Here is a 16056-nt window from a genome sequence, read left to right as displayed (position 1 = left end):
TGTAGGGAAAGGAGAGAGGTGAAAATTCCTTCCTTCCCCTGCCTGTTCTTCCTCCAGTGGGAGCCTCTGCTGGATTGGACCCTCTTCCGCTCATGAAAAAGCATATCTGGATCCAACCTGTTTTACTTTTTTTAAAAAATGGGTTAACTGAAAATTGCTAAACATGCTAATTTCAACTTTCCCAAAGGGCTGTGTATTTCTTATATATGCATGCTTCCTAGGAACAGTCAGCTAAAAAAGTAATTACAAATTTAAAGCTGTCTAGTGTGACTGGTGGTGCAACCATTAATTATGCTTAATTAATTTGATGAACCAATGCATTTTTACAAATTTAAATATCAGGAAAACATAGTATCTGAAATAATTCCCCCCGTCACTGATGAAAATATTCTTGAAATATTGATCAGTTGGGGATCTCCCAATATCTAACATTTGGCAATGTATTAGAGCAAGACTCATTTTTTAAAAAACAGGAACAGATGAATTAGATAGAAATAAATCATACCTCTTCCAGATTTGATATTAGTTACAGTGTTAATAAACATGGCAATATATGAGCAATTTAAAAAGCTGTGTTTAAACATCTCCTTTGAAGTCTATAAGATTAATAATTAGAAGACTTACAATATCTTTATAGAAGCGATTGCAGAAAGAAGGGGATGAAGAAGCTTTTAAATAAATGGGTAACTAGCTTGTTTCAGTTTATTCCAATATTTCCAGATGCATGTCTATGCATTCAGCTGATTCTTTCAGAGTAATATCAACCTATATTTCAGAGGTTCTTTAGAATCCAGCATCAAAGATCCTTATCCTCTGTAAAACATGTACAAATAATTTAATTCTTCTTGTCTGCACATAATTACAAGATATACTTTTTAAAAAATGGGTCTTATTCTCTCTTGTAATTATGCTGTTGTAAAAGCAGAGCAATGCACGTATTCTGTGGGGGTTTTTTTGTAATTACTCTGTTGTATATTTATTTCTTTTCATAAAAAAATGTTTTTCATGATGCTGCATTGTGATAATTAAATAGGAAAGCAATTTTTGACAAACTGATATTCCCTTTAAATGTAGTTGCTGGAAATGATAGATTTGCCTTAATCCCAAGGTTCTTTGTAATTGTTTGTTTAAATATGCAGTTACTTTTACAAGTTGTGAGAACTTGGGTTTCTGTTTGTCAGTGTTTGCACAATTAAATTCCCTTAAAGTTTCTAATGTTTTTGTATTGTATATTTTTATGAAACTTGAAAATGGAGTAATGATCATTCACTTGTTTATTTTAGCTGAATGCTGCTTTTCTTCAATTAGTATTTGTATTTGTTTGCATCTTACTAATCGGTTAGCTGCCCTAAATTTGTGTTGAAAGTACAGGTCATAAAGTATGGAAATAAAAATTGTGCTCAATGAGGTTTAACATATAAAATGAAGAAAGTGCCAATAAACATAGGGTTGTATCCAAAGCAGTGCTAAGTCATGTCCCATAAGTACAAGGATTTTCCATAGGAGGTGGGCCATCACTATGGGAAATAGTTCCACCTATCGTGCGAAGGCAAGAATGTTTTTGAAGTCAAGACTAGGGACGTCATGCCCCTCCCACTCTCCAGTTCATTCTTGCCTTCGTACGAACAAGATTGGAATTTCACATAGCATTTAGCTAAGTCTCGTATTTGTTTGTCTATTTGTCTTTAAAGCCTTTTTTCCGTTTTTGTGTCTAGCATACTGAGGGTCCCCTTTGAGACCGCGGCTGCGGCTCTCTTCGCCCTTTCCTCAGAGCTATTCCATTTATTTTATTTCCTTGACTGGGGGCTCCCTCTGAGACCGCGGCTGCGGCTCTCTTTGTTTTGGCAGTTTCAAGCCCCCTCCCCCCCCGGCTCTGTCGTATCCGTAGCCAGGGGGCTCCCTTAGTGACCGCGGCTGCGGTTCTCTTTTTTGATCGCTTTTGATCGCTTTTGACCCTCTCTCCCCCCCCAATCTGTTGCCTCGGCTGCGGCTTATCCGATCTCAGCGGGAGCTTGCAGCTGCGGCTCCCGCCGTTACTCCTTTGCCTCAGATCGCCCTCGCTACGTGGCTTAAATCCCACTGCGAAGGGCTTTACAGACCGCGACGGCGGCTCTCTCTGCGGCGGCTGCCGTTTTTCCCCTACCTGCTTCCTTCCGGGGATTTTCAAGAGCCGCTACTGCGGTTTTCGGCGAGACCGTGCTGGGCAGCCCTTCCCCCAGTTCGCTTCCGACGGCCGCCATTGCTTCTTCCCTCTCCGCCATTTTTTCCCGCTCTTTTTTTCCGGGTGCCATTTTTTCCTTTTGATTTTGAATTTCCCGCCCTTTTTGTTCTCCTTATTATCGGATACCTCCCCTGCAGGCTATCTATCCATACGTTTGTGTATATGTGCTGCTGACAAATTTACACGGCTGATTTACACACATTACTGTGGCTGTAATCATAGTGGCTGAATTATATTATCAAGGCTGGAGCTCCAATCCTAGTGGGCTGGATTGTATTATCAAGGCTGGAGCTTTAATCCTAGTGGCTGGATTACATTATCAAGGCTGGAGCTTTAATCCTAGTGGCTGGATTATATTATCAAGGCTGGAGCTTTATATCAGTGGCTGACTTGTACTAAACCTGATTTATATTGTATATCCTGCCCCCTCTGGGGCCGTGAACAAGCCAATAACCCAGCCTACAGCACTAATCTGAGTGTGCCAACTCTAAAACAGCCTATATTATATTAACGCTGATACCTCAATGCATTCTGCCCCCTCTGTGGCAGTGCATTTCGCCATCTGCCAGTGTATCCTACCCCCTCCGTGGTAGTACGCTGTGCCAGTTTGGGTCTTTACATCCTGCCCCCTCCGTGGCAGTGTACTGCACCCAGGTTTATATAAGATGGCAGAACAGCCAGGCATGTCACCATCAACACACATGGTGCCAGATCAGCCAGACATGCCACAATCAGCCAAGCCACAACATCCTAACACGTCTAAGACGAGACATGCCAAAGCACTGGCTAAGACAAAACATCTTTCCAGCCATAGTAAACCAAAGCGCCCTCGTTATGTCTCTGTGCCAACCACCACCACAGCACAGACACACATAAGTGATATTTTCCATTCTGCCTCTGACGAGGAAGAGTTTGTTGGCTTTCCCGCTCACTGTTCGCCTAACGAACCTACCTCTGGCTTACCGCCTCAGACATCTGTTCCAACAGTTCACCAGGCACATACATCTCCCACATCTGGTCTGCAGCTGTCTCCTGATTTCCTCTCCCAACTCCAAGCCATGCTGGCTTTTTTCACACGAATGCAGTCACTACCACAAGTTCCTGCCATACCCCCACTCAACATGGACCAACGTGCGTGCCATGAAGCTCATCCTTCCTGCTCACCAGATCCCTTTGATGTAGCTAGAGGCAGATGTACGGACGAAGCCTCGTATGCGGAGGAGTCAACTTTCACTGACCATGTTGAAGGAGACGACTGGAGCGACTATTCAGATCATGAGGAGGATACATCGTATCGCTTGTTCAATACCTCAGATTATCAACCGCTAGCACGTAGGGTACTTCATACCCTTGGTCTCCAGACTGCGCCTTCAACTTCGTCCGCCCCAGCTATCAAAGGAGCCAAGGTCCTCAAATCCCCTGCACCTACTGAACACTACATCCCGGTGCCGGACCCAATTGCCAAATTAGCCTCCGAAGAATGGGCCCACCCACTCAAAGCTCGACACTTCAAGAACCTGGCTGACAGACTTTATGCCCTAGCCCCAGACTTTGCCACCAAGTTAGATGTCCCTGGCATAGATGAACCAATCGCTCGCCTCGTTTCACGATCTCTTTTGCCCAGGGAAGGGGAATCCCACCTAAAAGATACTACTGAGCGTCGAATAGACTTCACCCTCCGCAAGAATCACGAGGCCACTGCCCTAGCCATGCGTGCCTCCGCTTCAGCCTCCATCTTCTCCAGAGCATCTATGATGTGGCTGGATGACCTTCTAGAGGATGATAACCCTGATCCTGTCGCCTTCAAAAGAGCACTATTGAAATTACGTAAGACAGCAGCTTTTGTGGCCGATGCCACTTTGGATGCCACCCAATTAGGGGCACGAGCCATGACGACTCAAATAGTCGCTCGTCGCACCCTCTGGCTTCGCCACTGGCAAGCTGATTCAGCGGCCAGACTGAACCTGTCCAAGGCTCCTTACTCCGGATCTCTACTCTTCGGCGAGGAAGCTCTAAAGGCAGTTCTGGTTGATCCAAAAGATGCCCACAAACCGGTTCTAGCCACAGTCACGAACGTCGACCACAGGCCCTTCAGGCGATTTTCCTCCTTTCGTTCCAACCAGTCCTTTCGAGGAACGCGGCCAGGAGGACGAGGCCGCGACTTCAGACCCTATGACACCAACGCATTCAGGGGCTCCTGGAACCGACGCTTCCAGGGCAGAGGTCAGTACCAAGGGCGCAGGGGCAACTCATCGCCCTCATATAAGGGAGGCCCCCGCCTACTCAAGTAGTATTAACATCCTCCCCATAGGCGGCAGATTACTTAATTTTGGAGATCGATGGCTACGCCTTACTACGGTCTCCTGGATCAGGGACCTTTTCACTCATGGCTATAACATAGAGTTCTGGGCAACCCCACCAGACAGATTCCATCCTTCTCCTTGCCCAAGGGCACCAGCCAGGCACAACATCATGCAGACAGCTATACATCACCTCGTGGACATAGCGGCGATAGAGCCAGTTCCCACAACTGAGAGGTCGGAAGGGGTATACTCCCTCCTATTTGCTGTGCCAAAACGAGATTTATCTTGGAGGGCGGTATTGGACCTCAAGTTTGTCAACCGTTTTGTAACATACCGCAGGTTCAAAATGGAATCTCTCCATTCCATTACCGAGAGTCTGCATGAAGGAGACTTCCTGGCTTCTATCGACCTTAAGGAAGCGTATCCCCATGTGCCCATTTGCATAGCCCACAGAAAGTTTCTTCGGTTTGCCTTTGGCCACCAACATTTTCAATATAGAGCGATGCCATTTGGCCTCTCCTCTGCTCCAAGAGTATTTACCAAGGTGCTACTCATCCTAGTGGCTTACCTTCGGACCCAAGGGGTTCATATCTACCCATATTTGGATGATCTGCTCATACGGTCCAAGTCTGAAGAGCTGGCTCATCATCATTTAATGATCACCCTCAATGTTTTGCAGACCTACGGCTGGCTTGTCAACTTCGACAAAAGCCATCTCCAACCAACCCAACGCCTACTACATCTTGGGGCAATGTTGGACACCCTGCAGGCAATGGTCTTCCTGGCTCCAGATCGCATCACTGCCATCACAAGCATCGCAAGGTCCCTGATGCAACAAACATCCGCAGACGTCATGCTTCTCGCCAGAGCGCTCGGGATGTTTATCTCCACAATCCACATTGTGCCCTGGGCTCGAGCCCACACTCGGCCCCTTCAGTGGACTCTGTTGCCTTTTCAAAAAGACATTGCCAGCTCCAACCATCGCAAAGTTCGTTTGAGCCCCACTCTGCGCCTCTCCTTCCGCTGGTGGACCAAGGTTCAACACCTCTCCAAGGGCACGTCGTTCAGAGAACCCCGCAGAACCGTCGTGACCACAGACGCCAGCCTCATAGGTTGGGGAGCCCACTGCAACTCCCAGTACGTTCAGGAGGTTTGGCCCAACGCAGAGCAATCTTGAAGCATCAACTGGCTAGAACTAAAGGCTGTCCACTTGGCTTTATGTCATTTTCAGTCTCTGTTCCCTTTGCATCATGTGCTCATTCGAACAGACAACACGTGTGTAAAATCACATTTGAACTGACGGGGGCACCAGGTCTCGTCCTCTGCAGGACTTAGCCTCCCTCATCTTTGTCTGGGCAGAACAACATCTACAATCCCTGAAAGCAGAGCACCTCAGAGGGATTTGGAATGTGACAGCAGACTGGCTCAGCAGACAACAGGTCTTTCCGGGAGAATGGAAACTTCATCCAGCCATGTTCCATCGTCTCCAGTGTCGGTTCGGCGCCCTCTCAGTCGACCTGTTTGCTTCCAGTCGCAATTGCCAGCTTCCCAGGTACTTTGCCGATACCTGGACTCAACAGCAGAAGCAGTGGATGCTCTGACAACACCGTGGCCAGACGGTCTATTGTACGCCTTTCCTCCCATACCATTTTGGCCACGCCGACCGTGGTTCTCAGATCTTCTGGCAATGTCGATGGATCCTTGGACACTTCCAGTAACGCCAGACCTCCTATCCCAGGGCCCAGTACTGCACCAGGACCCTACTTGGCTCAATCTAACAGCGTGGCGTTTGAACGGAGACACTTGAGGTCAGCTGGACTGTCTGACGCTGTGATTGATATTATTTTGGCCTTGAGAAGACCATCTACCACTCACATTTATCAACATACCTGGGTGGCTTTCTCCAAGTGGTGTCAGTCCCACCACCACGATCCATCCCAGGCCAATGTGCACCAGGTGCTCCAATTTCTCCATAGTGGCTTTATGATGGGACTTCGACCCAACACTCTACGTCGACATGCGTCTACTCTGTCATCCATTCTCTCAGTGTCCTCTCCTGGAGATCATATTTCCTCACATCCGTTCATCAAACGTTTTTTGAGGGGAGTCGCCCTACGCTCTCCGGCTGTTGTCCACCGGTTCCCCTCATGGAGTTTGCCGAAAGTTCTGCAGGCTTTGCAACGCCCTCCGTTTGAACCCATCAGGACTGTGCCCCTCCGTATACTGTCCTTCAAGGTCCTGTTTCTGATCGCAATCACTTCTGCCAGACGCGTTTCGGAGTTGGGCGCATTGTCTTCTGCTTGACACCTCTGCGTCTTCCATAAGGACTCTGTTGTGCTGAAGACTGACCCTTCCTTCCGTCCCAAGGTTGATTCAGTTTTTCATTGCAACCAGGACATTGTGTTGCCTTCCTTTTGTCCGGATCCTACCCATCCTCTTGAAAAGGCTTGGCATTCGTTAGATGTCCGGAGGGCTCTCAAGACCTACCTGTCTAGGACCCAAGAGATTCGACGAACGGAGTCTCTGTTTGTATCCTTTCATCCAAGGTCTATGGGGCATAAAGTATCCAATTCTACCTTATCCCGTTGGTTAAGGGCATGCATTACTTTAGCATATGAGTCCCTGAAGCTGTCAGTTCCAGCTAGTATAACGGCTCATTCTACCAGGTCAGCTGCCACCTCGGCTGCTTTTGCCACTAATGCTCCTGTTGCCGATATTTGTAGGGCTGCAGTCTGGTCTTCCCCACACTCTTTATAAGGCATTATAAAATTGATCGTTATGCCTCTGCTGATGCATCTTTTGGCAGACGAGTGTTGCAACAGGTTCTTAATGTGGATTAACATGTGGGTGGTCCCTCCCTATATGGGTTGCTTTGGTACATCCCACAGTGATGGCCCACCTCCTATGGAAAATGTACCATTGGTCTCACCTGAAAGGTGATTTTCATAGGAGTGGGCCATCACGACCCTCCCAGTTGGAGGATGACTAGAGATTTTATCAATGGGTTACATGTTATTGTTACGCTATTATATTTAAATGTAAGAGTGAAGTCAAGACTTTTACCTCTGTTATGTTATGTAGTTATGTTAGAGTCATGTTGTTATGCATGTGACTATTATGTTATTTTCCTGGCGGGCCTGTTGGCCTTGTTCTTGTATTTTTAGATATCTCTTTTTAGACTCGCTACGAATGAACTGGAGAGTGGGAGGGGCATGACGTCCCTAGTCTTGACTTCAAAAACATTCTTGCCTTCGCACGATAGGTGGAACTATTTCCCACAGTGATGGCCCACTCCTATGAAAATCACCTTTCAGGTGAGACCAATGGTACATTTCCGCTTGCACGATGAGATTTCCTCTTCTCCCTCCCCCATACACCCTTACATCTGTTCTGGAGTTTCCCCAACCCTCCAGCACAGATTTGGGGAGGGCAGGAGGTGAAGAGGGGGAGAAAATCCCATTACACAAGGGGAACTCTTTGCACTGACAGGATGCATTAGTTGGATGCCATCTATAATAACGATTATAATTTCAATTATAAGTAACATAATCATGTCAGTAAATCAGTGACAATGTTACTATCGATGTAAGTAGTAAAGCACCATGCACAACATGGGGTGAACATGTGGCCCTCCTGATGTTGCTGGATTACAGCTCCCATTGGCCATACTGTTGGAGGCCACTGGGAACTGGAGTCCAACAATGTTTGGAGGGCCACAGCCTCCATGGCCCTGACATATGACAACATATAAATGTACTAATTAGAAAAAAAATAGACCCTAACAGAAAAATAAAATTGAGTATGTGCAAGGCCAATTATATCTCCATTCCAGCCTAAGAAGGCAACAACTAGCATCTCCACAATTAATCTGTGTACATTAGCTGACAGCCATGTTTCTCACTCATTGCAGTATTCCTCCCAACTCTTACCTGGGTCTTGTCCTTCCCTATCTTACCCGGTATCTTACCTTCAAACATTGCCCATGTTCAATCCCTCGATGTTACTTTGTCTTTCTCTACCAACCCCCCCCCTTTCAGCACTGTTTTCAAGCCAGCAGCTTTCTAAAAGAGGGCAGAGAGGTGTCGCAACATAGGTGAAAATGCTCATCCTTTTTTTGTTACTCAGTCCCTTTCTGTGAAGCATTCTTTCCAAGCTTGAGCTTATATGGTAGCTTTTTTTTCACGATTATGGCAATTCATGCATCTGGACAGGGGATCATCCTTTTGTCATATGCTGGGGGCAAGACAGAACATTATATACAGTACCTGCTTCTAGCCAGCCTTCTGCCACTAGCAGCCACTTGCTGGTTGTTGCCCTGTTACTCAGTTCAGGACAGAAAACACACACAGGACAGAGCAAACACATGCACAGGATAGGATGAAGTAATTTTCACCTCCACGCAGTCACGCGTCATTCTGCCCACATCACTTTTGCATGCTTCTTCATGTTAGTCTTCAGTTAATCATTTGAACACATGATGTGCTTTGTTCCCACCCTTATTGTCTCATTTTCTGAGAGAAATGCTATTGGCAACTGTAGGTACATGTTTATAAACAGAAAAATAATAGACTCGTTAAAACATTTCACATTTTGGATTCTCTTTATACAGATATTGAAAACTGCCAGATCCTGGAAGGAAAACTACATGACACTACATCATGAGTGAGAGTAAATGTGATAGTCAGTTTTACAGTGTTCAAGTCGCAGACTCAACATTCACTGTACTAAAACGCTACCAACAATTGAAACCTATTGGCTCTGGGGCTCAAGGCATTGTTTGGTGAGTAGCTAGTTATTAGCCTAAACTAATATAAACATTTGTCAAAATATAATGGGACCACCATTTTGATCAGGGACTCAAAATAAACTTGTATATGAATCTCCCACCCCTGAGAAACGATATCATCAAAAGCATTATTCTGAAGTATCATTCTTTACTGAAGCCAAAACTGACAGAATCCTTAAAAAAGTGTATGTGAGAAAAAGAGTTCTACTAAATTAACTAGAGTCGCAACCTGATTAAAGAAATTATGACATCATCTTCACACCTGTTTACTACAGTCCAGTGAAGAATTTTCTCTCTTAGTCTGTGGTATAAATGCATCTGCTTTAAGAAATAATGTCATCCCTAACAGTAATTTGACTAATGGAATAGGATGGAATACTTGATGGACAGAAGGATTAAAAATGACTAATAATAAGAGCTGATTTATTTTTGGTTGAATAAAGTAGAACTTTAGCAAAGGCTCTAGAGAGGGTTTTCATCTGTGCATTGTGCCCTTAACTGGAACAAGAAACAGTTTCCTTGAGGTAATTGGGCTTGCATTTCATTTTGCCTGATAACCCACTCCTTGGTGCCTCATTGTTTCAGATGCCTGTCCTGGACCCTTAAAACCAGTCCTGTGTGATCCCTTTAAGGCCATAAGTAAATGTTGGACATACACATGCAAAGCCATCATAATAGTGTACTGAGTATGGCCAGAAATTGCTGGCTCCTGGGCATCACTTTAAAGAAGTGTGCCAGGCACTTCCAATAGCACAGCTGAGAGAGATGTTTGTGTATGCTATAAATGTAGTAGTGGCCAGCAGTAAGGAGGAAGAATCTACATGAACAGGACTGGGGGGTATTAAGTGTCTCCTAAACAACAGTTTGCAAGAGCAGAGACAACTAAAACAGTATGCACACTCACACTCTTATGGTGCATGGTCCTTATTTTAAAGAGTCCCAGTTAAGATGTTTCTGTTTTCACTTTTCAGTGCTGCATTTGATACTGTTCTTGGAATCAATGTTGCTGTAAAGAAGTTGAGTCGCCCTTTTCAGAACCAAACACATGCAAAACGAGCATACAGGGAACTTGTGCTCCTAAAATGTGTCAATCACAAAAATGTGAGTATTTTCAGTATACATTAGAAACAAATAAATTTACAGTAACAGTTGGATGAATGCCAGTTCAATCAATTGAAACTAAAGCATACAGCCAGGTTGGTGAAGATTCAAATAATTAAACATTTGAGAAAGAGCAATTCTAGATCTGTTCTGTACCTATAATTAAATATTTTAGCTTAGGCCTATTTCCTGTATTACTAATGTAGCATGGTAGTTGCAAAAGTCAGCCAACTTCATCTTTAATATTACTAATATGGTATAGCCCTTTATGCCTACCATACTTCCCTTTAGACTGGTGTGTGCAGTAACGATATGTTGGGAACTTCCATCTGTTACCAATGCAATGTAGAAGTGGATTACAGAGAAGTATTTTGGTAGGCACCATGTTTCATCAGTAATATCTGAATAGGGTCTTAAGCTCTGAGAGTGTAATTTATCCTCATTGTGCTTAACAAATATCCATGCCAGTTCAAAAAGGCATGTCATACTGGAGCAAACTCTAGTAATTTGTACTAAAACATTGTATCTACATTAATTTAATCTAATGTTAAAGTCTATATCAGGGGTTACCAAACTGTGGTCTATGGACCACCAGTGGTCCACAAGCTTCGTTCAAGTGGTCCATGGCATGTCTGTGAATTTGTGGCTGAAGATGGGAGACTGCACATCCATCATATTGAATATTCATACTAATTTTTAATTCTATATTTATTGCTTTTTTAATTTCTTATGTTGTATCTTGCTGTATTACAATTTTTAATTCTGTGGATTTGCAATTGCTACAACAGACAGAAAAATAATTAAGTGGCCCGCCAAGACCCTGAGCAATTTTTAAGTTGTCCAGTGGGGGGGGGAGTTTAGGAACTACTGGTGTATATAATTCTTCCATTGTAAGGTTAATATCCTGAGAAAGTTTTTTTGCTAGTTTTCAAGTATTGCCATGTAATAAAAATGATATAAAAACTCAGCTAGAGTAGTTTGCTGCTGTTGCTTCAGTTGTTCTTCAGTCCAGAGAAAATAGTATGTACTTTTTCCATTGGACAATTTATGTTCAGATATTATAGTTGAATTTTTAATGTAACTAACAAGCCAAATATAAACAACTGAGATAGGTGCAGTACAGAAGACCTATTATTCATGGCTTTATCGTTTTGTTTGAAAAACTAACAAAGATTTGATTTTTCATAAGGGTCTATTTGTTGTCCACCTTCACAAATATATGTATAAGGTATTCCTTAGGTAACTATACGTCAGAGTCCTGTAGGCTTACACCACGGATTGGCAACCAATATGTATTAAATGTGTATACAAATGTATGAAAAACCAACCCAATATGTTTCTCTTTAAGACCATTTTTTTAAAAAACAACACCACCACCCTGTGGGATTATTCATTGGGTTCAGGAGCACAATATTGCCAATCATGATCTTGATTATTTTTGAAGTTTCATATTCATTCAGAATTTTCATGTTAAGAGAAAGTCCCAATGCATTTGAAAAAATCCCTTCTGTTCTACACTTGAAAACTTTCTCTCTGACCCCTCCTTATGCATTGTGGGTGTAATCTTACAGCTGGCATTTGGCTGTCTGAGAGGCTGTCAAAAGTAAGTGCTACTCTAGTAGCAGAGGGGAAGACTGACGGGCAGAATGGCAGCTATGCCACCACACATACTGAAATGTATCTATAAGGAAATGATTAGATGTCCTAACTATATCCATTTCTGACTATGGCACTCAAGCTGCTATGTATATGAATGATTTTAGCCACAAAATGCAAAGCAAATTGGTAGCATCATTATAGTTCACCTTATCATATCCTTGTATTAGTAGAGCAAGGGGAGATAGAGCCATTGGGAAGGAGCAGCCATGAAACTCAAAATTTAAGAATTAGTCTTTGAAGCAGAGGACAGTGACATCAGCTTAACTATCAAATTTCTTCATATTAAATCAGAAGTAATCAGATGGCATTTGGAATAAGAATGGGGAAGTAAGAGTTGAAAATGGGCTGCAGGAGGAGTAGAAAAGGAATTGGCATCTCGCACCCCCCCCCCCAGTGTAAGCAGAATTGCTTTCATGTATGTGCCTCTTTGTACCCTGGCTATTTTATGGCCAAGAATAAAAGTGTGATTAAAAAATGTTCATTTGAAGATCTACAGTAAAATTAGGCAAAGTTGCAGTATTTTCAGCTAGGGATTAGGCATATACAGAGGCTTCTTGGTAATTAGGAGTTTTTCTTCAAAAAACCAGTAATAGGTCTAAGCAACTTATCTATGAGGTATTGGTTACTCCTTAAACTGGATAATAACTGGAGATAACTAGATGTATTGTTAAAAATGATCTCTTCCCACTGAATGATATTTGAAAAGCGTTGGAAATAAATATTTTTCCAGGCCTTCTATCAAAAGAATAGATCACTGAGATACAACCGTGCTGCTCCTGTAATGTAAGAATTGCCCATAAATGAGGTAGATTAAGGGTATCTCTTTAATGGATGGAATAGTTTCCTTGATAATAAATCTACCTCATTTATGTTGAAATATTGGCTGTCCTTTATGGAACTTGACAAAAAAAATTTAACATAATGCAAACTATATAAGTTGGGGATAGTGACCAAGTTCTAAAATATTTGAGAATCACCATGCTAGTCTCATGTTTCTGGCTACTGTGTTTTGGATAAAAAGTCATAAAACAACCTGATCTATGTGGTGACTTAGCCATGTAATGTTTAATTTTTTACAAGCATTGTGGTGGTGATTTTTTTTTGGTTTTTTGTCTTACAGATAATTAGTCTACTAAATGTATTTACACCACAGAAGTCACTAGAAGAATTTCAAGATGTGTAAGTTTACTGGGTTTTCTTGCTGAATATCCATTTCAGATATTAAGACCAAATTGCTTTGCCTGGTAGCATTTGGCCTATAATGAATTTTTAAAATATATGTATGATGCTTTCTGGAGAAAAATGTTGTGGCTTTCCAGTAAGTGTCAAGTGCTGTATAAAAAATACTGCATTTTTGTTCTTTTTTCAACTGTTGTTTGACAGGCCACATTATTTTCCCCTTTGCCAAAATAGAAGTCAAACCAATAACTAAATGCAAATAACCTGACAGTCTTTTCAATTTGAGATGTTAACCAATGTCAAGTTCTGCCTATTTAGTGGGAGGTCTGTACTCAAAGTAAAAAAAAAAGTACATGCTTCAGGTCTGGATTGCTTAAAAATATTTCTGCCAAGAAATTCTCTAGTCTAAGACAATCTATTTTCCCATACTGTTAATTGAGGAAGATGGTCCTGTATAATTGTGTACTTAAAGGTACACTGTAATTTTTATTTTGTGTTCTCACAACATGTTAAGCCAAACTATGGTTTCATGGGACTGCAAACCTGTGAGCTCCCAGTGGCTTTGCTCCTCTCAGGTCTTTTTTACTTTCACACCATGCTGAGCTAGCTAGGGTTTGGCTTGGTGTGTTGTCTGTACCCAGGCTTGTGACTAGGGCCTTTCCTTGCTAACCACAAGCTATAGTCAAGGTTTGTTCTTGTAGCAGTGACATACTGATGGGAGTCTTTCTGACTCATTGAGCCTTTAATATGTTGCTACCCAGCTGCTATTGACATGATTTTTATGATGCTGATTTATGATCCTGTTTTACTGCAGGCTGTTTTTAATTTTATTGTGATTTATATTTTTATTGTTAGTTGCCTTTTGTTTGATCTTTATCACAGAAATTTGGGATATAAATGTCCAAATATATGAATGTGAATACTTTAATCATTGTGCTCACCTGCATAAGTTAAAGTAGCACATCAGTGAAAGTGTAATCCTTGTTCCTTTTCATTGCAGTGGGTTTTGTACAGAACATAACTCCTGGAGGATTGTACTCTGGAGCATGTGTGTATTAATTATAACAAATACGATTTTTTAAAAAACTATTTCAGGTATTTAGTTATGGAACTGATGGATGCTAACTTGTGCCAAGTTATTCATATGGAATTGGATCATGAAAGAATGTCCTACCTTTTGTACCAGATGTTGTGTGGTATCAAACATCTCCATTCAGCTGGTATCATCCATAGAGTAGGTAGTGCTATTACAATTGCATTAATAACTGCTTTTTTTACTTAACCTCATTCAGAATATTCAGCTGTATTTGAAAACCTTTTGATAATTACATGACAGTTAGGATTTGCCTCGGTGGATCCAGCTATAAACTCTGTCATCAGAACTCACCAACCAAATGCTCGGGGAAACTTGAACACAGTGCGAATGTGATGCCATTCCTTCTTATTTATCCCCAGTACCTACTGGTCAAAGTGAAAGTGCCTTTAACATAGACACTTTGAATTGCAATGGATTTTTCCTTCATACATTTTTATCTAATCCTTATTATACTTATGAGAACCAGTGTGGCGTAGTGGTTAGAGTGTTGGACTACGACCTGGGAGACCAGAGTTCAAATCCCCACCCAGCCATGAAGTTCACTGGGTGACCTTGGGCCAGTCACTGCCTCTCAGCCTCAGAGGAAGACAATGGTAACCCCCTCTGAATACCACTTACCATGAAAACCCTATTCATAGGGTTGCCATAAGTCTGAATCGACTGGAAGCCATTATACTTATATACAAGAGGACAACAAACAGTATTCTGTGGGGGTGAATTCTATGGATTAATTAGATGGCCATGCATTCACCAGAACTCTTGGATTCAAAGAAGAATGGGTTGAGTCCCCACCCCTTCTTTTCCACTTTAGCTCCTTACATTTGCTGAAAAGCTGCTCCTGACGGTTTGGGACCCTCCAGAATGGCATACACTGTGCTGTCTGACACTGTGTGTGTGTGTGTAATTGGAAGGAATTGGAGGCTTTTGTGTTCCCCCACCGAATCTGTGCATGAGTGGCAGAGCCGTCCACTTGTGCCAAGCCTTTGTGCGTGAGGAGAGAGTGCAGAATTTCATTGTTGCTGCTCCACATTTGTTCCTAACCTTATCAACCTTTCTAATATCTAACGCTGACAAACCTTTTTTAGGTTTTTTAAACCAACATAGAACCACAGTCAACTGTTAGTTGGAGCAAGAGCTAGGGATAGGGTTCCCACAAATGTAGTTATTCCGTCCCTCTAATAGCAGATGAATTCCACTGAAGAGTCCTTTCCAGCCCCAATGTGAACTGCAGGGAGGGGAGCTAAAGGGTACCAAGATTGCCCATCCCTAGAAACTCTAATCATGCCAACTTTTGGATGCAAGTTGTTTTCTCCCCCCCCCATTATGCCCCAAACACAGCACTTTCTTGTATTTTAACATTTTCTTGAATATATTTTTCTTAGGATTTAAAACCCAGCAATATAGTAGTAAAATCAGATTGTACACTCAAAATCCTTGACTTTGGACTTGCAAGGACAGCATGTACTAATTTCATGATGACCCCATATGTAGTAACACGATATTACAGAGCACCAGAGGTTATTCTTGGCATGGGATACAAAGAGAATGGTAAGTGGCAGAATGGAAATATATCTGTTGTTGGGTACTTGATCAGTTGTTAGACTTCTCTGATTTTGTGGATGGCCTGTTATAGTTTGAGGGAACCAATTCTGTGTAGTAGGTTTTCCACCATCCAACTTGGATGGCATCATGAGGTAATTGCCTGAGGCAA

General features: G+C 42.6%; 1 protein-coding gene across 3 annotated transcripts in view; it reads left to right on the top strand.

The window, feature by feature from the left end:
• Window positions 1–16056, top strand: part of MAPK9 (mitogen-activated protein kinase 9) — a 73345-nt gene that overhangs the window by 25794 nt on the left and 31495 nt on the right. For all 3 annotated transcript variants that reach the window (XM_061617284.1, XM_061617283.1, XM_061617286.1), the window contains 5 exons: window positions 9134–9304; window positions 10282–10411; window positions 13191–13249; window positions 14345–14483; window positions 15728–15893. In XM_061617284.1, the coding sequence (XP_061473268.1) occupies window positions 9183–9304; window positions 10282–10411; window positions 13191–13249; window positions 14345–14483; window positions 15728–15893 (616 nt within the window). In that variant the 5' untranslated portion in view covers window positions 9134–9182. The remainder of the gene's footprint in view (window positions 1–9133; window positions 9305–10281; window positions 10412–13190; window positions 13250–14344; window positions 14484–15727; window positions 15894–16056) is intronic.

Source organism: Rhineura floridana, chromosome 3 (genome assembly GCF_030035675.1).
Source record: "Rhineura floridana isolate rRhiFlo1 chromosome 3, rRhiFlo1.hap2, whole genome shotgun sequence".
NCBI classification, from domain to species: Eukaryota; Metazoa; Chordata; class Lepidosauria; order Squamata; family Rhineuridae; genus Rhineura; species Rhineura floridana.
Note: the sequence above shows the minus strand (reverse complement) of the source record. Positions and strands in the feature narration are given on the sequence as shown.